A 22,192-nucleotide genomic window follows, 5' to 3' on the forward strand; every position below is an offset into this window, starting at 1 on the left:
GTAGATAAATCGCTTGGTTCTGAAGGAAGTAGCTGGAGAGATTGCAGAGGCATTAACGATGATCTTTCTATAATCGATAGACTCTGGCACTGTACTGGATGACTGGAAAATTACAAATGTTACTCCGCTATTTAAGAAGGGTGGGAGGCAGCAGAAAGGAAACTATAGACCTGTTAGCCTGGCATCAGTGGTTGGGAAGTTGTTGGAATTGATTGTCAGGGATGAGATTATGGAATACCTGGAAGCACATGACAAGGTAGGCCAAAGCCAGCATGGTTTCCTGAAAGGAAAATTCTGCCTGTCTAACCTACTGCAGTTCTTTGAGAAAATTACAAGCAGGGTAGACAAAGGAGATGCAGTAGACGTGGTGTACTTGGATTTTCAGAAGGTCTTTGACAAGGTGCTGCACATGAGGCTGCTTAGCAAGATAAGAGCCCATGGAATTGCAGGGAAGTTACTAGCATGAGTGGAGTATTGGCAGGTCGGCAGAAAACAGAGAGTGGGAATAAAAGTATCCTATTCTGGCTGGCTGCCGGTTACCAGTGGAGTTTTATAGGGGTTGGTGTTGGGACTGCTGCTTTTTACGATGTATGTCAATGATTTGGACTATGGTATTAATGGATTTGTGGCTAAGTTTGCTGATGATACAAAGATAGGTGGAGGTGCGGGTAGTGTTGAGGAAACAGAGAACCTGCAGAGAGACGTAGATAGTTTAGGGGAATGGGCAAAGAAGTGGCAAATGAAATACGATGTTGGAAAGTTTATGATCATGCACATTGGTGGAAGAAATAAATAGGCAGACTATTTTTTAGATGGGGAGAGAATTCAAAATGCAGAGATGCAAAGGTACTTGGGAGTCTTTGTACAAGATACATAGAACATAGAAAATAGAACAGTACAGCACAGTACAGGCCCTTCGGCCCACAATGTTGTGCCGACCCTCAAACCCTGCCTCCCATATAAGCCCCCACCTTAGATTCCTCCATATAGCTGTCTAGTAGTCTCTTAAACTTCACTAGTGTATCTGCCTCCACCACTGACTCAGGCAGTGCATTCCACGCACCAACCACTCTCTGAGTAAAAAAACCTTCTTCTAATATCCCCCTTGAACTTCCCACCCCTTACCTTAAAGCCATGTCCTCTTGTATTGAGCAGTGGTGCCCTGGGGAAGAGGCGCTGGCTATCCACTCTATCTATTCCTCTTATTATTTTGTACACCTCTATCATGTCTCCTCTCATCCTCCTTCTCTCCAAAGAGTAAAGCCCTAGCTCCCTTAATCTCTGATCATAATCCATACTTTCTAAACCAGGCAGCATCCTGGTAAATCTCCTCTGTACCCTTTCCAATGCTTCCACATCCTTCCTATAGTGAGGTGACCAGAACTGGACACAATACTCCAAGTGTGGCCTAACCAGAGTTTTATAGAGCTGCATCATTACATCGCGACTCTTAAACTCTATCCCTCGACTTATGAAAGCTAACACCCCATAAGCTTTCTTAACTACCCTATCCAGTTGTGAGGCAACTTTCAGGGATTTGTGGACATGTACCCCACACCCTAAAGGTTAACCTCCAGATTGAGTCCATTGTGAAGAAGGTGAATGTAATGTTGGCATTCATTTCTAGAGGTATAGAATAGAAGAGCAGAGATGTGACGTTGAGGCTCTATAAGGCACTCATGAGACCACACTTGGAGTATTGTGTGCGGTTTTGGGCTCCTTATTTTTAGAAAGGATATACTGACATTAGAGAGGGTTCAGAGAAAATTCACGAGAATGATTCCAGGAATGAAAGGGTTACCGTATGAGGAACGCCTGGCAGCTCTTGGGCTGTATTCCCTGGAGTTCAGGAGAATGAGGGGGGATCTCATAGAAACATTCAGAATGTTAAAAGGCCTGAACAGGTTAGATATGGCAAAGTTCTTTCCATGGTAGGGGATTCTAGGACAAGAGGGCACGTCTTCAGGATTGAAGGGTGTCCATTTAGAACTGAGATGCGGAGAAAATACTTTAGTCAGAGGCTGGTAAATCTGGAATTTGTTGTCATGAGCAGCTGTGGAGGCCAAGTGTATTTAAGGCAGAGATAGATGGGTTCTTGATTAGCCAGGGCATCAGAGGGTGTGGGGAGAAGGCAGGGGAGTGGGGATGACTGGAAGAATTGCATCAGCCTATGATTGAATGGTGGAGCAGACTCGATGGGCCGAATGGCCTACTTCTGCTCCTATATCTTATGGTTTTATTATAAGAGGCATAGACAGAGTGGACAGCCAGCATCTATATCCCAGGGTGGCAATGTCCAAATACCAGCGGATGTCCATTTAAGGTTAATGGAGAAACTTTAGGGGAGATGATAGTCATAGATGTTTTACACAGAGAGTGGTGGGTGCATGGAACACACTGCCAGTTGGTGGTAGAGGCTGATACATTAGGGACATTTAAGAGATTCATTGATATACATGTGAATGAAAGAAAAATGGAAGGTTATAGGTTGTGTAGGGGAGAAGGGTTAGATTGACCATGGAGTAGGTTTATATAGGTTGGAACAACACTGTGGGTTGAAGGCCTGTACTGTTCTGTGTTCTGATAGGCAGCACAGTTGCAGGAGTGGTGGGAAGGTGCAGAGGCAGAGAATTCCACAGATTCACCAGCCTTTGAGAGAAGTCATTTCTGCTCACCTCAGTGTCAAACAACTTGTCCTGATGTTTGATACTCTCCCGCTGGTGAAAACACTTCTCTGTTTACTCTCTCGAGCCTCATTAATGATCTTGTATATTTAAATTACATAAAATAATGCACAAATTACTCCTTGTTCTTCTAAATTCCAAGGAACAGACCTCCAAACTGTCCAGTGTATCTTGATAGACTGTCATTCCCAGAAATTATCCTGAGGAATGCACAACCCCACACCTTACACTTCATACCCTTCTACCTTTTTTTAGCACAATATACCTTTCCACCTATTTTCAGGCCAGCATGTCCGAGGAGCAAATACTCCCATACTCAAAACCACCTGCAGCAAAGGGGAGAGGAGGCAGATAACTTCCCGGAAATGTGGCCAAAGCAAGAGTCTAATAAAAGGAATTAAAGCAAATTAATGTTATTTAAAACTTCATGGTGGAACTATTAATTATCCCAGAGTTTCAGGGAGTGTAGTTCAGAGGCTGGGCAGTCTGGATCTGTCCTCTGATTACCCTTAGAAGGTGCGTGAACTCCAGTCTGGGTCTGACCTCTCCTCGCTCACAGGGTGGGAGGTTGGTTCAAATCAAGGTCTGTCCTCTCGGCACTCATGGAGAGGGGCATGATTTGGGAATGAGGCCCAGTTTAGGGGTATTCTTTGGTCTCAGGGAGGGGTTATGCTTTGGCGTAGAACTCCATTTTGAGTCCGTCCTTTGATCACTCACAGGGAGGAGATTTATAATTTCGGACTGGCTCCACTAATTGTTTGCTCTTGTCCACAGACTGTGCTGGAGACCAGGTCTTGCTCCCCTGTGGCCGGACATGTCCTCGATCCTGTGATGACCTCTCTCCAGATGTACTTTGCTTGGATGATGGTGACCCCACCAGTTGCAGGCCTTCTTGTGGATGTCCTGCTGGTCTGCTGCTGCAGAATGGCTCGTGTGTTCCTCAGAGGGAGTGTCACTGTAAGTCTCGAGGTAAGCAAGGGCAACCTGCGACAAGCAACAGGACAGTGTGAGTTCCTGAGATCTGACAGTGTGAGGTACCTTCCTGAGGCTGGCCCAGCCTCTGCTCTGAGCAACCCTCTAGCCAGGGAATCAGACAGTGCAGATCACTGGTAAACTGCCCTCTACTCTTCTCCCTGTAATAGGCATCCTCGGTTACCGATCTCCAGTCATTGGAAACCTGCTCCTGACTGCAGTTTTAAAATGAAGTGTTGAGACACTTACACAAGAGGGCAGGACAGTGATCTAGAACATTTATTGACACCTTTCCTTTCCCTTCTCCCCACAGACACGAGTGTGAGCAGCAGGTGGGGCCTGTACCCGGGGGCTGGCGAATGGATATACACAGCAGCTGGAGAGAGCAGAGACACTGAGTGCAGCAACTGGTGAGACGTCGTTGTATCCCATCTCTTCCCTTCAAAGCTCCATCCCACCTCCAGGACACCTCTAGTCCCAGGTCTTCTGTCCTCTGGGGGCCATCAGGCACTGGATTCTCTGCGGGGGATACTGTCCTCTCTAGGGATACTTTCCTGGGATCCTCTTCCCTTTCCTGGATCAGGAAAACCTGGGGCCATTAGGTTCCTTCATCATCTCTTGTCCTGGGACCACTAGTCTCTCCCTTTCGTCACTTCCCCTTCCCTGGAACCACCATCCTTTCCAGTTGGAGCACTACCACAATGCCAGGACTGCTCACTTCCAAACAAGTCACACTGAACTTTCCCTAGTACTTGATCTTTAAGCAACACAAGCCCTTTCTCTGGAACCACTAACTTCACCCTCAGGACTACCTGTCCCTCCACTGGGAACCCTGGGTCCAACCCTCTGAACTCCATCGCTATGTTGACTCTTCTTGCCCAATCTAATTTCTTCTGCAGTACATGTGTGGATGGGCAACTGGATTGTTCCCCACACCCAAGCTGTCGTCTGGATGGAGGTTGGAGTCCATGGGGTCCCTGGATGCTGTGTTCGGAGACCTGTGGAGGGGGTACTCAGCACCGTGTGCGAGAGTGCAACAGCCCAAGACCCCAGAATGGTGGCACCCTGTGCTCAGGAGGTGCCAGCCAGAGCAGGGAGTGTAACACTGAGCCCTGTGCAGGTAAGACTTGGGAGTGCGCCGGAACATGCAACGTGAAGCTTCGTCTTAACATGTAATGTTGGGGTCCACCACAAACAACATGGAACTCCACCGCAGCCTGCAGTGTAACACTCCACCGCAGCACGCAGCGTAACGCTCCACCGCAGCACGCAGCGTGAAGCTCCACCGCAGCCCGCGGTGCGAGGCTCCACCGCAGCACGCAGCGCGAGGCTCCACCGCAGCCCGCAGCGTAACGCTCCACCGCAGCACGCAGCGCGATGCTCCACCGCAGCCCGCAGTGTGGGATTTCCACCACATGTGACACGGAAACTCCATCACAACACAGAAAACTGGATTTCCACCATATCATCCCACATACAAGCTCCACCACAACATAAACAAGGCCTCTATCACAGCACTCGACATGGGAGATACTGTACACCACAAAACATCAAACAGGAGTTCCTCTACAACAGTCCAGACAGAGGGCCTGTCATTCCATGTTAATTCTGAGTTTTAGATTTTCTGTCACATTTTTTTTCTGAACTTAAATCACTTGTTTCAACATTAAGAAGATTTAATTCTTCAATGAAGGGCTGAGAGTGTAAATGGGAAAGATCTATTAACAAACATTCCTGTTAAACGTTCCCCTCTTCCTTTAAATCTGTGTCTTGTACAACATCAGAGAGCACAGAAGCAGTCCTTTCGGCCTACCAAGTCTCTGCTAGCCTTGCACCTCTCTACACTAATCCCATTTACCCACGTTGATTTCTGCTTTGTCCTGCCATGTCTGTACTGTTCATTCATTGCCTGGTCCACATCCAATCACCACCTCACCCCGCAGCTGATCACTCTTGCTTATTCCTTGTTTTAATTGCTGCTTCGCTCTGTCCATCCCCTGCTCCTGCTGTCTTCCTATCAACTCCACCTGAGCCACACCCTGACCTTTAGGTTCTTCAGTTAAATAAACAGTTAAAGGGTGACTAGGGAGAGACTAGGTCCATCATGATCAACAATGTGTGGAGCCGTCAGAAGTGGCTGAGATTTTTAAGGCCTATTTTTCCTCAATGTTTACTGAGGAATATATTGTGGATGTCAAAGAAATGGGGGCAATATTACAATGAAGGAGTCATTTGCAGCCTTGTATCCATTAAGGAGGGCAAATCCACAGGGCCTGACCAAATGTACCCCCAGACCTTATGAGAGGCCTTTGACAAAGTCCTGCATGGGAGGCTGGTGAAGAGTGTTCAGTTGCTTGGCATTCAGGATGAGGTAGTCAATTGGGTTCAACGTTGGCTTAGCGGGAGATGCCAGAGAGTGGGAGTGGATGGTTACCTCTCTGACTGGAGGTCTGAGATTAGTGGTGTGCCACAGGCATTGGTGCTGGGTCCATTGTTGTTTGTCATCTATATCAATGATCTGAAAGATAATATGTTAAACAGGATCAGCAAGTTTGTGGATGACACCGGGATTGGGGGCGTAGTGGACATCAAGGAAGTCTACAAAGCTTGCAGTGGGATCTGGACCTGCCGAAAAACTGGGCTGAAAAATGGCAGATGGAATTTAATGCAGACAAGTTTGAGCTGTTGCACTTTGGGAAGACAAATCAGGGTAGGACATACACAGTGATCAGTAGGGTTTGAAAATCAATAATTCCTAGAAAGCAGCATTAAAAGAAAGATATGGTTATTATTGTCCTTCATAAATCAGAGTATTGAGTACAGAAGTTGGGATGTCATGTTGAAGTTGTATAAGACATTGGTGAGGCCAAATTTAGACTATTTTGTGCAATTCTGGTTACCTACAGTACCTGCAGGAAAGATAGCAATAAGGTTGAAAGAGTACCAAGAAAATTTACAAGGATGTTGCTGGGATTTGAAGATGTGGGGACCTGTGGTCATTCCCCTCAATATATACTGCTGGGAGGGGACAACCCACCAGGGGAAAGCTGCAGCTACCAGGTCTTTGGCACTGAACCTGTCTTATGGCCCAGAAGTGAAGCGGGGTGGAGTGCAGGTGATACGGCACTCAGTAGAGGAGCAGACAGGTGATTCTGTGGACGTGAATGAGACACCTGATGGTACGTTGCCTCCCAGGCAGCAGGGTCAGGGACATCTCTGATCAGGTCCACAGCATTCCAAAGGGGAGGGTGAGCAGCTAGAAGTTGTGGTTCATATTGATACTAACAACATGGGTAGGAAAAGGGATGAGGTGCTGAAGAGAGAATACAGGTAGAAAACTGTAAAGTAGGATCTCAGGGTGGTAGGCTCTGGATTGCTACCTGTGCAACATACCAGTGAGGGTAAGAATAGGATGATTTGGTAGATTAATGCGTTACTGAGGAATTTGTGCGGGGAGTGGGGTTTCAGATTCCTGGATCATTGGGATCTCTTCTGGGGAATGTATAACTTGTACAAAGAGAATGGGTTAAACCTGAACTTGAGCGGGTCCAATATCATTGCAGGCAGGTTTGCTAGAACTGTTGGGGATGATTTCAACTAATTTGGCAGAGGGATGGGAACTAAATTGATAGGGTAGAGAATAAGGCAGTTGGTATACAAATAGATGCAGTATGTAGTGAGACTGTGAGTAAGGACGGGCAGTTGATAAGGAAAATTTCAGTCAGTAGGATGAGTTATGAAGTATGTATTTAAACTAAATAGTATGGGGTGGGTTCGACAGTGTGGAAAAGCTGGATAAAGTAAAAGAGAAGGAGAGTGCAGGAGAAGTTATGAAAGGATTAGAAATTCACTTCTGATACCATGGATGCAAAATTGAAAAGGGTGATGGAAACAGGACTGGAAGTATTATAATTGACTGTATACAGTATAGCAAATAAGGTAGATTGTGAATCTTTGAAGAATCACTAGATTCTGGAATGGTTCTGGAGGAATGGAAAGTTGCAAATATCACTCCACTCTTTAAGAAAGGAGGTAGGCAAAAGACAGGAAATTATAGGCCAATAACAGGCTGGATAGACAAAGGAGAGCCAATAGATGTTTGCTGACTTAGATTTTCAGAACCCCTTTGACAAGGTGCTGCAGATGAGGCTGCTAAACAAGATTTAGATCCCGTGGTTTTACAGGAAAGATGCTAGCATGGATAGAAGACTGTCTAACTGGCAGGAGGCAAAGACGGGAAATAAAGTGGGGCCTCTTCTGGTTGGTTGTGGTGACTGGTGGTGTTCTGCAGGGGTCAGTGTTGGGATTGCTTTGTTTCATGTGATATGTCAGTGATTTGGATAACAGAATTGATGGCTTTGTGGCTGAGTTTGCGGATAATACAAAGACAGGTGGAAGGACAGATAATGTTGAGGAAACGGGTGGTCTGCAGAGTACTTAGAAAGATTGGGTGAATGGGTGAAGAAGTGGCAAATGGAATACAGTGTCAGGAAGTACTAAAGTTGTAGGCTATTTTCTAAACAGGGAAGAAGTTCAAAAATCCAAAGCGCAAAGGGATTTGAGAGTCCTTGTGCAGTATTCCCTAAAGATTAACATGAGGGTTGAGTCGGTGGTAAGAAAGGCAAATGCTATCTTATCATTCATTTTGAGGGGACTAGAATAGAAAAGCAAAGATGTAATGCTGAGGCTTTATAAGATATTGGTCAGACTGCAATTTGAGTATTGTGAGCAGTTTTGGGCTCCTTATTTAAGAAAGGATGTGCTGGCATTGCAGAGGGTCAGGAGGAAGTTCATCAGAACTGCTGTGGGAATGAAAATGTTAACGTATGAAAGAGCATTTGATGGCTCTGGGCCTGTTCTCGTTGGAGTTTAGATCAGCACCTTTCCTCATTCCCTGTTACGCACTGTTGAACTTGAACATAGGGTTGCCAACAGTCCTGTATTTGCCGGGACATCCCGTATATTAACTAAATTGGTTTGTCCCATACGGGACCGCCCTCGTCCCGTATTTCCCCTGCTAAGGTAGAGCGTTTCTATGAAACCTTTTGTGCCGAAATGGCGTAAAGCAAAGAAGCAATTACCATTAATTTATATGGGAAAAATTTTTGAGCATCCTCAGACCCAAAAAATAACCTACCAGATCATACCAAATAACACATAAAACCTAAGATAACACTAACATGTAGTACAAGCAGGAATGATATGATAAATATACAGCCTATATAAAGTAGAAGTAACGTATGTACAGTGTAGTCGGGAAGATTAAGCCAAAACCAATTTGTGGGGGAAAAAGTCGGCACGTACGCGCATGTGCACATCACATAGGCGTACGTTACTCACGCATGCGCACACAGGTGCCTGCGCAAGGCTTCATGGTCATGGTAGTCTTTCCTGGGGTAAACACAAGTGTCCCAGGATTTGACTGCTACTTTCGTCCCTTATTTGGGAGTGAGAAAGTTGGCAACCCTAACTGTAAAGGACATGTTGAGGCGAGTTTAACCCTACTTGAACACCCCCCCCCACCCCCAGGTCAGCCGGTCCGCAAGAATATTGTCAATATTAAACCGGTCCGCAGTGCAAAAAAGGTTGGGGACCTCTGGTTTAGATGAATGAGGAGGAGGGATCTCATTGAATCCTGTTAAATATTGAAAGGACTAGATAAAGTGGACATGGGGAGGATAGTTCCTAGTGGGAGAGTCTAGAACCAGAGGACACAGTCTCAGAATAGAAGGACATGTCTTTAGAAGGAATTTCTTTAGCCAGAAGGTGGTGAATCCTTAGAATTCATTGCCACAGATTGCTGTGGAGGCCAAGTCATAAAATGGAGGTTGATAGGTTCTTGCTTATTTAGGATGTCAAAATTTATGGGGAGAAGCCAGGAGAGTCGGGTTGAGAGCGATAGAGAATCAGCCATGATGGAATGGTAGAGCAAACTCGATGGAGTGAATAGCCTAATTGTGCTTCTGTGTCTTATGGTTATTGGGAAAGTCTGAACATGTCAGCACTTTATTCCCTGGAGTGTAGGCGAATGAGGAGAGATTTGATGGAAATATACAAAATTGTGTGGGATATAGATAGGGTAAATACAAGCAAGATTTTTACACTACGCTTGGGTGAGACTAGAACTAGAGGACATAGATTAAGGTTGAAAAGTGAAATATTTAAGGGGAGCTTCCACAGTTAGAGGGTGGTGCATGTTTGGAACGAGCTGCCGGCAGAAGCGGTGATTGAAGGTTTGATTGCCAACATCTAAGAGAAGTTTGGGTAAGTACATGGATGGGAGGGGCATGGAGGAATATAGCCAAGGTATGGGGTTGGAAATAGGCAGAATAAAAGTTTGGCATGGCCTAGATGGGCTGTAGGGCCTGTTTCTGTGCTTTAGTGGTCTATAACTCGGCATCAGAGTGGAATTGAACGAGAGGACATAAATTTACGCTGTGACAAGAGATAGTGGGGAACTGAGGGGACCTTCTTCACCCAGAAAATGGAGAGCTCCTGGAACACACTGCCAGAGAAAGTGGTGGAAGTACAGTTATTTGCCGTATTAAATAAATATTTGGACAAGCACTTAAAGTGAAGTCTTCAGACCAAGTGCTGGAGGTTGGAGTAATATGGATGGGTGCCTATTGAGTCAGTGGCCTGCTTCCATGCAGTATGGCTCTATAGCAGGGTGGATGGAGAAGGGTGCCCACCTGCTCGTTGTCAGAGAAGGGTGCCCACCTGTTGAAGAGTCTGAGACTAGGAAGCAGAGTCCGAAAAAATCAATGCCAGTCTTCTCAGGGGGGAAGTTCGGAAACACTTTCTGATGCTGGAGATGGAATTGGAATATCCTTACACAAGCGGCAACCGTGCCAGGTGATGGTGGCAGGTTCCTGCTAGCTAAGTATAGAGAGTGATACAGGGGAAAGGTGGGCTTGTGAAATCTGGTTGCATTGAAGCTATAGCTCATTGAACTGCAGAATAAATGCACGGACTAAATCATTCCCTCCTCCTTCTAGTTATTATTTCACTTATCCTTCTGTTGCCCTGATGTTTCACACCTTGATTCCAGCTGCTGATGCTGGTTCCCATTATCTTGATACTGACCAGTTTTCCAAGACTAGTCCTGATCCCAGTATCCCTGTATACACCATCTCAGACTGGAGGCCATGGTCAGCGTGGAGCTCGTGTTCCAGTTCCTGTGGAGCAGGGTTGGAGACTCGGTACCGAAGCTGTGGCTCAGACCTCAGGGACATGTGCGTGGGCAGTGATCGGGAGTCACGTGACTGTAATGGCACCTGTGGGGGTGAGTTTCCGGTGATGCTTCCACTTTCATGTCACTTGTCAAATGTAAATTACATTGTCAATATGGCTGTTCCTTCCGTTCCATGGCAGATCAATTGGGGTGGAGCAAATGGTCGCCATGGTCACAGTGCAGCGTGTCATGTGGAGGTGGGGAGCAGATCCGGACTCGATTCTGTCATAATCCTCCCTGTGAGGGATTCCCAGTGCAGAGTAAAACGTGTCACACTCAGGTTTGTCTCGGTGAGTTAGTTCAACCCTGTGCTGTTCAATAAGATATAGACAGACTCTTTCACTCTGACCCTGACCCATTCTTGGTGTTTCCCACCTCAGACCTTCATCATTTTATCTAGCTCTCTTTCTCTTTCTATTTATCCATGCTTCCATGTCTTTACACTGCCCCCCATCTCTACACCGTCTCTCTATCCCTCCCCGTCCCCCACGTCGTCTGTCCATTTCTCCCCCAACACCATCTCCCCATCATCCCACAATATTTCCCCAATCCTCCACACCGACCCTCATCCCCCGACATCATCTCCCCATCTCTCCTATACTGTCTCCCTCACACACCATCCGTATCTGCCTCTGCCCCATCTCCACTTGTGCCACATGTCTCTGACTGCAGCCGTTTCAGAGCCAGCCCCTCTGGAGTCGCGCATTGCCCAGACCAGGGAAGGACAGCACATTTCCTCTCCTCTAAAGCATCAGCAAACCTGATGGGTTGGGCTTTAGCCAAATCAATGGTTTTGTGGTCGGTATTACCAATGACTATTTATTCTAAACAATTGTAAATTTCACAGCTGGTGGGACGAAATTGGAATATGCCTCCCCGGATTGGATCCTGTAATCTAACCTCTGCACCACCACTGTTCCTATTGGTGGAACTGGAGATTAAATAGGCTGCACTTCCATCGAACATTGGAGGCCATTCTGACCACCAAGTCTATGCTGTTCCCCTAGAGTAATCCGTTTCCCCCACTGAATTCCATTCTCCCCAGATTCCACAGATGTCCTGTATGTGAGAAGTAATTTACAGCATCCAGTTGACTTGCCAGCATATGCTCTGTGTGGAAGTTTGGGGTTCTGCCTGGTTCCAATAAAGTTCCAACCAGCACAACCTCTCTCCATTACTCTGTCTCTTGACTTCTAGCAACATCTTCTGCACTCTTTCCAGCTTTCTGGCACCTTTCCTACAGCAGGACCAATATTGAACATGGCATTTCGAACGTGTCCTCACCTGCATCTTCTACATCCTTTTCTACATCTACTATAACCGCAACATAACATCCCAGCTCCTGTGCCGTGCAGGGTTTCCAGTTTCCTCAGTGCCCGTTCTTCTGTTTGTAGAGGTTGGCTGTCCATCAGATCGGTTGTACCGGGAGTGTGTGGGTGCCGAGGGTTGTCCCTACAGCTGTGCTCATCTCAGTGGCCTGGTGGATTGTTTCAGCGATGGCTGTGAAGAGGGATGCCACTGTCCTGTCAACATGTACCTGCACAATGGAACCTGTGTCAAGGTGAGAAGTCAGAAGGCTCAGTGAAGGTGCAGGACAAGGGCTCAGTTTCCAATCTTTGCTCATTCCCATACAGTGCAGGTGTTGATCTTTGACTGCAGGTTTGCTCTAGCTCCATCTATGACTGGTTCTTCAGATGATTACATTTACATTGCTGGGTGATATCTTGGAGCATCAGTCCTGGGCCCAACATATTGATGCAGCCACAAAGAAGGTGCCCCAAGGCTGTACTTCGTTTAGAGTTTGAGGAGATATGGTATGTCACCAAAGACTCCTACAAGTTTCTAAAGATGTATGGTGGAGAGCGTTTTGCCTGGTTGCATCAGGGTCTGGTATGAAGCCTTCAATAGACAGGTCACAGGAGGCTGCTGGGGCTGTAGACACAGCCAGCCCCAAAACAGACGCAAGCCTCTCCTCCCTTGAGAAGGCAGCATCCATCATTAAGGACCTTCGCTATCTAGGATATTCCATATTTTCATTATTTTCATCAGGAAGGAGGTACAGGAGCCTGACAGAAGACACACACTCAGTGATTCAGAAACAGTTTCTTCCCCTCCGCCATCAGATGTCTAAACGGTCCATGAACACTGCCACATTAGTCCTTTTTTCCACTATTTATTTTTGTAAGTTAGAAAAAAATTATGTTTACATTGTATTGCTGCCGTAAAACAAGAAATTTCATGTCATATGTCAATGATAATAGTCCTGATTGTGATTCATTGTATTGAGTCTGTCTATCTGTCAGTCTGTCTTAGACCATGTGTTTGTGTGTCTTCTGTTGGTCAGTGTACAGTACCCATAAAAAGTATTCATCCTCCTTGGAAGTTCCCATGTTTTATTGAACAATACAATCACAGTGAACTTAATTTGTTTTTTTTTGACACTGATCAACAGAAAAAAACTCTTTTGTGTCAAAGTGGAAACAGATCTCTACAAAGTGAACTACATTAATTACAAATATAAAACACAAAATAATTGTTTCTGTAAGTACTCACCCCTTTCATGTCAGTATTGAGTAGATGCACCTCTGGCAGCAATTACAGCCTTGAGTCTGTGTGGATAGGTCTCTATCAGCTTTGCACATCTGGACACTGTAATTTTTCCTCATTCTTCTTTACAAAATTGCTCAAGCTCTGTCAGATTGCATGGGGATCGTGAGTGAACAGCCCTTTGCAAGTCCAGCCACAAATTCTCAACTGGATTGAGGTCTGGGCTCTGACTTGGCCACTCCAGGACATTAACTATGTTGTTTTTAAGCCATTCTTGTGAAGATTTAGCTTTATGCTAGGGGTCATTGTCTTGCTGGAAAACAAATCTTCTCCCAAGTCACCATTCTCTTGCAGACTGCGCTGAGTTTCCCTCCAGGATTTCCCTGTATTTTGCTGCATTTGTTTTACCTTCCACCTTTACAAGCCTTCCAGGGCCTGCTGCAGTGAAGCATCCCCACAGTATGATGCAGCCACCACCAAGGAAGAGATGGTGTGTGTTTGATTATGTGCCGTGTTTAGCTTACACCAAACATGACGTTTATTCTGATGGCCAAAAAGCTCAATTTTGGTTTTATCAGACCATAGAATCTTCTCCCAGCTGACTTCAGAGTCTCCCACATGCCTTCTGGCAAACTCTAGCTGAGAATTCATGTCAGTTTCTTTCAACAGTGGCTTTCTCTTTGCCACTCTCCCATAAACCTGTGACTGGTGAAGCACCCGGACAACAGTTATATGCACAGCCTCTCCCCTCTAAACCATTGAAGCTTTTTGTAGGTCTCTTGGTGGCCCCTTTCACTGATCCCCTTCTTGCATGGTCACTCAGGTTTTGAGGACAGCCTGCTCTTGGCAGGTTTACAGATGTGCCATATTCTTTGCATTTCTTGATGACTGACTTAACTGTACTCCGAGGAATATTCAGTGACTTGGGAATTTTCTTGTATCCATCTCCTGACCTGTGCTTTTCAATAACCATTTCGTCGAGTTGCTTGGAATTTTTTTTTTGTCTTCATGGTGTAGTTTTTGCCAGGATACTGACTCACCAGTTGTTGGACCTTTCAAAGATGCAGGTGTATTTTTACTACAATCAATTGAAACACCTTGACTGTACACAGGTCTCTGAAGACAGATCTCCATTTAACTAATTATGTGAATTCTAAAACCGATTGATTGCATTGGTGATTATTTGGTGTGTCACATTAAGGGGGGGGGGTGAATACTTATGCAATCATTTATTTTGTGTTTTATATTTGTAATTAATTTAGATCACTTTGTAGGAATCTGTTTTCAATGTGACACAAAAGAGTCTTTCTGTTGATCAGTGTCAAAAAAGACCAAATTAAATCCACTGTGATTCAGTGTTGTAAAACAATAAAACATGAAAATTTCCAAAAGGAGCAAATACTTTTTATAGGCACAGTAAGTGTCGATCTGAGTGTGCACATTTGTTCATGTCAGTAAGTGTCGATCTGAGTGTGCACGTGTTTGTGCATGTCAGTCAGTGTCGATCTGAGTGTGCACGTTTGTGCATGTCAGTAAGTGTTGATCTGAGTGTGCACGTGTTTGTGCATGTCAGTCAGTGTCGATCTGAGTGTGCACGTGTTTGTGCATGTCAGTAAGTGTCGATCTGAGTGTGTACGTGTTTGTGCCTGTCAGTCAGTGTCGATCTGAGTGTGCACGTGTTTGTGCATGTCAGTCAGTGTCGATCTGAGTGTGCACGTGTTTGTGCATGTCAGTCAGTGTCGATCTGAGTGTGCACGTGTTTGTGCATGTCAGTCAGTGTCGATCTGAGTGTGTACGTGTTTGTGCATGTCAGTCAGTGTCGATCTGAGTGTGTACGTGTTTGTGCACGTCAGTAAGTGTCGATCTGAGTGTGCACATGTTTGTGCATGTCAGTAAGTGTCGATCTGAGTGTGCACGTGTTTGTGCATGTCAGTCAGTGTCGATCTGAGTGTGTACGTGTTTGTACATGTCAGTAAGTGTCGATCTGAGTGTGCACGTGTTTGTACATGTCAGTAAGTGTCGATCTGAGTGTGCACGTGTTTGTGCATGTCAGTCAGTGTTGATCTGAGTGTGCACGTGTTTGTGCATGTCAGTCAGTGTCGATCTGAGTGTGCACGTTTGTGCATGTCAGTCAGTGTCGATCTGAGTGTGCACGTGTTTGTGCATGTCAGTCAGTGTCGATCTGAGTGTGCATGTGTTTGTGCATGTCAGTCAGTGTCGATCTGAGTGTGTACGTGTTTGTGCATGTCAGTCAGTGTCGATCTGAGTGTGTACGTGTTTGTGCACGTCAGTAAGTGTCGATCTGAGTGTGCACGTGTTTGTGCATGTCAGTCAGTGTCGATCTGAGTGTGCACGTGTTTGTGCATGTCAGTAAGTGTCGATCTGAGTGTGTACGTGTTTGTGCATGTCAGTCAGTGTTGATCTGAGTGTGCACGTGTTTGTGCATGTCAGTCAGTGTCGATCTGAGTGTGCACGTGTTTGTGCATGTCAGTCAGTGTCGATCTGAGTGTGCACGTGTTTGTGCATGTCAGTCAGTGTCGATCTGAGTGTGTACGTGTTTGTGCATGTCAGTCAGTGTCGATCTGAGTGTGTACGTGTTTGTGCACGTCAGTAAGTGTCGATCTGAGTGTGCACGTGTTTGTGCATGTCAGTAAGTGTCGATCTGAGTGTGCACGTGTTTGTGCATGTCAGTCAGTGTCGATCTGAGTGTGTACGTGTTTGTACATGTCAGTAAGTGTCGATCTGAGTGTGCACGTGTTTGTACATGTCAGTAAGTGTCGATCTGAGTGTGCACGTGTTTGTGCATGTCAGTCAGTGTTGATCTGAGTGTGCACGTGTTTGTGCATGTCAGTCAGTGTCGATCTGAGTGTGCACGTTTGTGCATGTCAGTCAGTGTCGATCTGAGTGTGCACGTGTTTGTGCATGTCAGTCAGTGTCGATCTGAGTGTGCACGTGTTTGTGCATGTCAGTCAGTGTCGATCTGAGTGTGTACGTGTTTGTGCATGTCAGTCAGTGTCGATCTGAGTGTGTACGTGTTTGTGCACGTCAGTAAGTGTCGATCTGAGTGTGCACGTGTTTGTGCATGTCAGTAAGTGTCGATCTGAGTGTGCACGTGTTTGTGCATGTCAGTCAGTGTCGATCTGAGTGTGTACGTGTTTGTACATGTCAGTAAGTGTCGATCTGAGTGTGCACGTGTTTGTACATGTCAGTAAGTGTCGATCTGAGTGTGCACGTGTTTGTGCATGTCAGTCAGTGTTGATCTGAGTGTGCACGTGTTTGTGCATGTCAGTCAGTGTCGATCTGAGTGTGCACGTTTGTGCATGTCAGTCAGTGTCGATCTGAGTGTGTACGTGTTTGTGCACGTCAGTAAGTGTCGATCTGAGTGTGTACGTGTTTGTGCATGTCAGTCAGTGTCGATCTGAGTGTGTACGTGTTTGTGCATGTCAGTCAGTGTCGATCTGAGTGTGTACGTGTTTGTGCACGTCAGTAAGTGTCGATCTGAGTGTGTACGTGTTTGTGCATGTCAGTCAGTGTCGATCTGAGTGTGTACGTGTTTGTGCACGTCAGTAAGTGTCGATCTGAGTGTGTACGTGTTTGTGCATGTCAGTCAGTGTTGATCTGAGTGTGCACGTGTTTGTGCATGTCAGTCAGTGTCGATCTGAGTGTGCACGTTTGTGCATGTCAGTAAGTGTCGATCTGAGTGTGTACGTGTTTGTGCACGTCAGTCAGTGTTGATCTGAGTGTGCACGTGTTTGTGCATGTCAGTCAGTGTCGATCTGAGTGTGCACGTGTTTGTGCATGTCAGTCAGTGTCGATCTGAGTGTGCACGTTTGTGCACGTCAGTAAGTGTCGATCTGAGTGTGCACGTGTTTGTGCATGTCAGTCAGTGTTGATCTGAGTGTGCACGTTTGTGCATGTCAGTAAGTGTCGATCTGAGTGTGCACGTTTGTGCACATCAGTAAGTGTCGATCTGAGTGTGCACGTGTTTGTACATGTCAGTAAGTGTCGATCTGAGTGTGCACGTGTTTGTGCATGTCAGTCAGTGTTGATCTGAGTGTGCACGTGTTTGTGCATGTCAGTCAGTGTCGATCTGAGTGTGCACGTGTTTGTGCATGTCAGTCAGTGTCGATCTGAGTGTGCACGTGTTTGTGCATGTCAGTCAGTGTTGATCTGAGTGTGCACGTTTGTGCATGTCAGTAAGTGTCGATCTGAGTGTGCACGTGTTTGTGCATGTCAGTCAGTGTCGATCTGAGTGTGCACGTTTGTGCACGTCAGTAAGTGTCGATCTGAGTGTGCACGTGTTTGTGCATGTCAGTCAGTGTTGATCTGAGTATGCACATGTTTGTACATGTCAGTCTGGATGCAGGGAGCACAAGGGCCCCACACCCTGCTCAGAACACGAAAGGGTTGATGTGACCCATAGATTTCCACAGTCTGATGAATGCTGTCGTCACTACTCAATCTTTTTCCTCTTCGGACTCGAGATTGATTACCTTGAAATTTGCTGTGTTTCCCACCCAGGAGTGCAGCTGTGTTATAACTGAGGACATTCTGCAGTTATTCCGGAATCATTCTCTGAATCCGTCGATCATTCCCACTTTCCTGACAGAGGATGGGGCCATTCTACAGGAGGAGGTCTCTCCGGGAGTCACTCTGCAGTACGAATGCAGCAACTGGTGAGGAGATATTCATTTTGAGGCAATCGGTGCCTACAGATGATCAGCAGCTGGTATCACTCAATGTAGAGACAATGAGACAACTGATTGGAGAAAACTTCGCAAAGAACAAAGTCATTGCTGTATAAAACACAAGGACAGGAAAGGGTTGTTTTGCCCATTGGGTTTTCTCTGGCTGTGAAAGATTTCCTGTTAGTCCCACAGTCTTCTACTGCGCAACTCTCCCTCACTTAAATCCAAATCACGCGCTAGTCTCGACACCATCATTATGGTGTCGAGCTCCTCATCGACGTCAACGATGGACGAACAACAACACTGTCCTCACAAACCTGAAACTTCTTAGTGGATTTGTTCCTACTGTCATGAAGGTTCTGAAGAGTTGACCAAAAGGATTAATAACAGCAGGATAGTAGACATCATCAACATGGACTTTACAAGGCTTTTGACAAGGTCCCTTGTGTTAGGGTGGTCTGAAGGATGAGATCACTTGGGATCCAGGGACAGCTAACCAATTGGATACAGAGTTGGCTTGGTGGAAAGAGACAAAGGGGTTAGTGTTCCTGTTAAGTTTGAATTGCTTTCTCATGGTCCTATAATTGTCCAGTACAGTGGGGTGTGGCAGTGAGGGATCAGTATGCAATAGGTGGTTATGTGAGAGAGTTGTACATATAGAACAGTGCAGTGCTTCTGAGACAATTTGATCCACGATGTTGTGCCAATTTATATTCAATGTTCTCCTCCTGTGAATCATCCATATCCCTCTGTTCATATGCCTGGAGTTGGATGTGGTAGGGGAGGTTCCTAATGAAAACTTTTCTCCAGTATTCACCAGTGAGAGGGACCTTGATGAATGTGAGGTCAGTGTGAAACAGGCTGATACACTGGAACATGTCAAAATTAAGAAAAAAATGTGCTCAAACGTTTGAAAATCATTAGGAGGTACTCAGGTTACTATGGGAAGTAACTGAAGGAACTACTGCACCTTTGGTGAGGATATTTAGTCATAGTCATACTTCATTGATCACGGGGGAAATTGGTTTTCGTTACAGTTGCACCATAAATAATAAATAGTAATTAAACCATAAATAGTTAAATAGTAATATGTAAATATGTAAATTGTGCCAGGAAATAAGTCTAGGACCAGCCTATTGGCTCAGGGTGTCTGATCCTCCAAGGGAGGAGTTGTAAAGTTTGATGGCCACAGGCAGGAATGACTTCCTATAATGCTCTGTGTTGCATCTCGGTGGAATGAGTCTCTGGCCATTATGTAGTACAATGTTTAGTGGATGGGAGACATTGTCCAAGATGGCAGGCAACTTGGACAGCATCCTCTTTTCAGACACCACCATCAGAGAGTCCAGTTCCATCCCTACAACATCACTGGCCTTATGAATGAGTTTGTTCATTCTGTTGGTGTCTGCTACCCTCAGCCTGCCGCCCCAGCACACAACAGCAAACATAATAGCACTGGCCACCACAGACTCGTAGAACATCCTCAGCATCGTCCGACAGATGTTAAAGGACATTTGTGTACTCACTGCCCACAGGAGTAGTCCCAGAAGACCGAGGGTTCATGTTTTAAAAAAGGTAACTGGGATCATCCTGGGAATTATAGACCCAGTGGTGGGCAAACTATTGGAAAGGATTCTTAGCGGTAGGATTTACACTCATTTGGAGAAGCGTAGGCTGATTAGGAATAATGAAAATGACTTTGTGAGGTATAGGTCATGCCTTGCAAGCCTGAGGAAATGACAAAACAAATAGATGAAGATCGAGCGGTTGACGTGGATTTTAGTAAGGTGTTTGACTAGGTTCCCTTAGGTAGGACATGAAATTCAGGGAAACTTGGCTGTGCGAATTCAGAATTGACTTGCCTTCAGAAGGCAGGGCATGTAGTAGATGAACGTATTCTGAGTGCAGGTGAGTGACCAATGGTGTTCCGCAGGGATCTGTTATGGGACCCCTACTTCTAGAGATTTTTATGAATAACTTAGAAGAGGAAGCGGAAGGCTGGGTTAGTAAGTTTACAGAAGACATGAAGGGTAATGGATAGAGTAGAAAGTTGTTGTAAATTTCAAAGGGTCATTGATAGGATGCAGAGTTGGGCTGGGAAGTGGCAGATGAAGTTCAATCCAAAGGTTCAAAAAAGTTCAAAGTACATTTATTATCGAAGTATGTATACATTATCCTTGAGATTCATCTAACAGACAGCCATGAAACATAAGTGTGAAGTGATACATTGTGGAAAGTATAACTTGTAGGCAGAGTACAAGGTAGGATTCTTAGTGGAGGAACAGTGGAACCTTGGGATTCTGGTTCATAGATTCTCATAGTTGCCATGATAAGGTGGTTAAGAAGGCATATGGCATGTCTTACTGAATTTAAGAGCCATGAGTTAATGTTGCACCTCTATAAAACTCTAGATAGACCACACTTGGAGTACTGTGTTCAGTTCTGGTTGCCTCATTATAAATTCAGGAGCTACTTTATTAGGTACAGCTGTACATCTGCTCGTTAATGCAAATATTTAATCAGCTAATCATGTGGCAGCAACTCAATGCATAAAAGCATGCAGATATGGTCAAGGGATTTAGTTGTTGTTTAGACCAAACATCAGAATGGGGAAGAAATGTGGGCAAAGTAACTTTGACTGTGGAATGATTGTTGGTGCCAGATATGAACTGCTTATCTCCTGGGATTTTTAAGCAGATTTATAGAGACTGGTGCAGAAAGTTTAAAAAAAAATCCAGTGAGCGGCAGTTCCGTGGGCAAAAAAGCTTTGTTACTGAGAGAGGTCAGAGGAGAATGCCAGACTAGTTTAAGCAGACAAAAAGGGACCAGTAACTCAAATAACCATGCATGACAATGTGGTGTGCGGAAGAGCATCTCTGAACGCATATGTTGAACCTTAAAGTGGATGGGCTACAGCAGTAGAAGACCAAGAACATACACTAGTGGCCATTTTATTAGATGCAGGAGATATGTAATAAAGTGGCCACAGAGTGTAGGAAGGATGTGGAAGCTTTAGAGAGGGTGCAGAGTAGATTAGCAGAATGCGTCTGGAATGGAGAGCAATGATACTAGGTTGAGTGATTTTGAGATTTCCTCTTTGGAGAGAAGGAAAATGAGAGGTGACTTGATAGAGATATTAAAAGCTTGCTCTCTGGCGTCTGACATTTCATCCCAGGGAAAATTTCTGTCTACCTTAATTCTTAATTTAAATACCTTAGCCTCTGACACTCCAGGGAGAAAGGTATGTGAAAGAGTACGAGGTGAGTGTGCAAGGCTGACGTATGATTGCATTAACTTGGTCGATATGGATGAGATAGGATGAAAAGCCTGATTCCATGCTGTATAACTCAGTTACACTTTGACTCTATGAATATGAGATGAGTGTGCCAGGCAGATTAACATGATGAGTGTGCCAGGTTATACACAGTTGTGCAATGAGTGTGCCAGGTTAATGTACAGTTGTGTGATGAGTATGCCAGGGTAACATATCATTGTGTGAACTGTCTTTGTTTCCTTCCAGCACTTGCAGCCATGGACGCCTGAATTGCTCGTTCACCTCCTGTGTCCTTGACGGACAATTTTCCACTTGGAGCCCTTGGACTTCCTGTTCCCGCAGTTGTGGGGGGATTGGGCACATGACCAGATCACGTGACTGCTCAAATCCAAAGCCAGCCAATGGGGGCAGAGACTGCGTCGGACCACGAATCGATGTCAAGTTTTGTCAGCCTGCGGAGTGTGAAGGTGAGTTTGTAGCTGACGGATGTGTCGAATCAATATGAGACCAGTAAGTGTGCGAGTCCTTGTGTGAAATTGGTGGATGTGAGATTGGTATGTGTATGTGTGAGAAATTGGTGAGCGTATGAACCTAGATGTGATTGGTGTACATGTGAGTGTGAGGTTGGTAAAGGTGTGATTGTGTGAGTGTGAATACGTGAGGGCAGCAGTGAGTTGGTGAGTATGAAAGTGTGAATGGGAATGTGTGAGTGTAAGAATGGTAAGTAGCTGAGACTTTGAGATGTAAAAGTGGCTGTGTTTGTGGAAAGGTCGACTGTTATTTGTTTATTTCA

At 45.4% G+C, this 22,192-nt stretch overlaps 1 protein-coding gene across 1 annotated transcript in view; it reads left to right on the forward strand.

The window, feature by feature from the left end:
- sspo (SCO-spondin) overlaps positions 1–22,192 on the forward strand; it is a 334,645-nt gene that overhangs the window by 186,037 nt on the left and 126,416 nt on the right. Inside the window, exons 70-77 of the mRNA XM_063050934.1 lie at positions 3,459–3,653; positions 3,970–4,066; positions 4,556–4,776; positions 10,795–10,941; positions 11,031–11,180; positions 12,285–12,451; positions 17,959–18,113; positions 21,646–21,866. Coding sequence (XP_062907004.1) covers positions 3,459–3,653; positions 3,970–4,066; positions 4,556–4,776; positions 10,795–10,941; positions 11,031–11,180; positions 12,285–12,451; positions 17,959–18,113; positions 21,646–21,866 — 1,353 coding nt within the window. The remainder of the gene's footprint in view (positions 1–3,458; positions 3,654–3,969; positions 4,067–4,555; positions 4,777–10,794; positions 10,942–11,030; positions 11,181–12,284; positions 12,452–17,958; positions 18,114–21,645; positions 21,867–22,192) is intronic.

The sequence above is a fragment of the Mobula hypostoma genome, chromosome 1, assembly GCF_963921235.1.
Source record: "Mobula hypostoma chromosome 1, sMobHyp1.1, whole genome shotgun sequence".
Classification (NCBI taxonomy): domain Eukaryota; kingdom Metazoa; phylum Chordata; class Chondrichthyes; order Myliobatiformes; family Myliobatidae; genus Mobula; species Mobula hypostoma.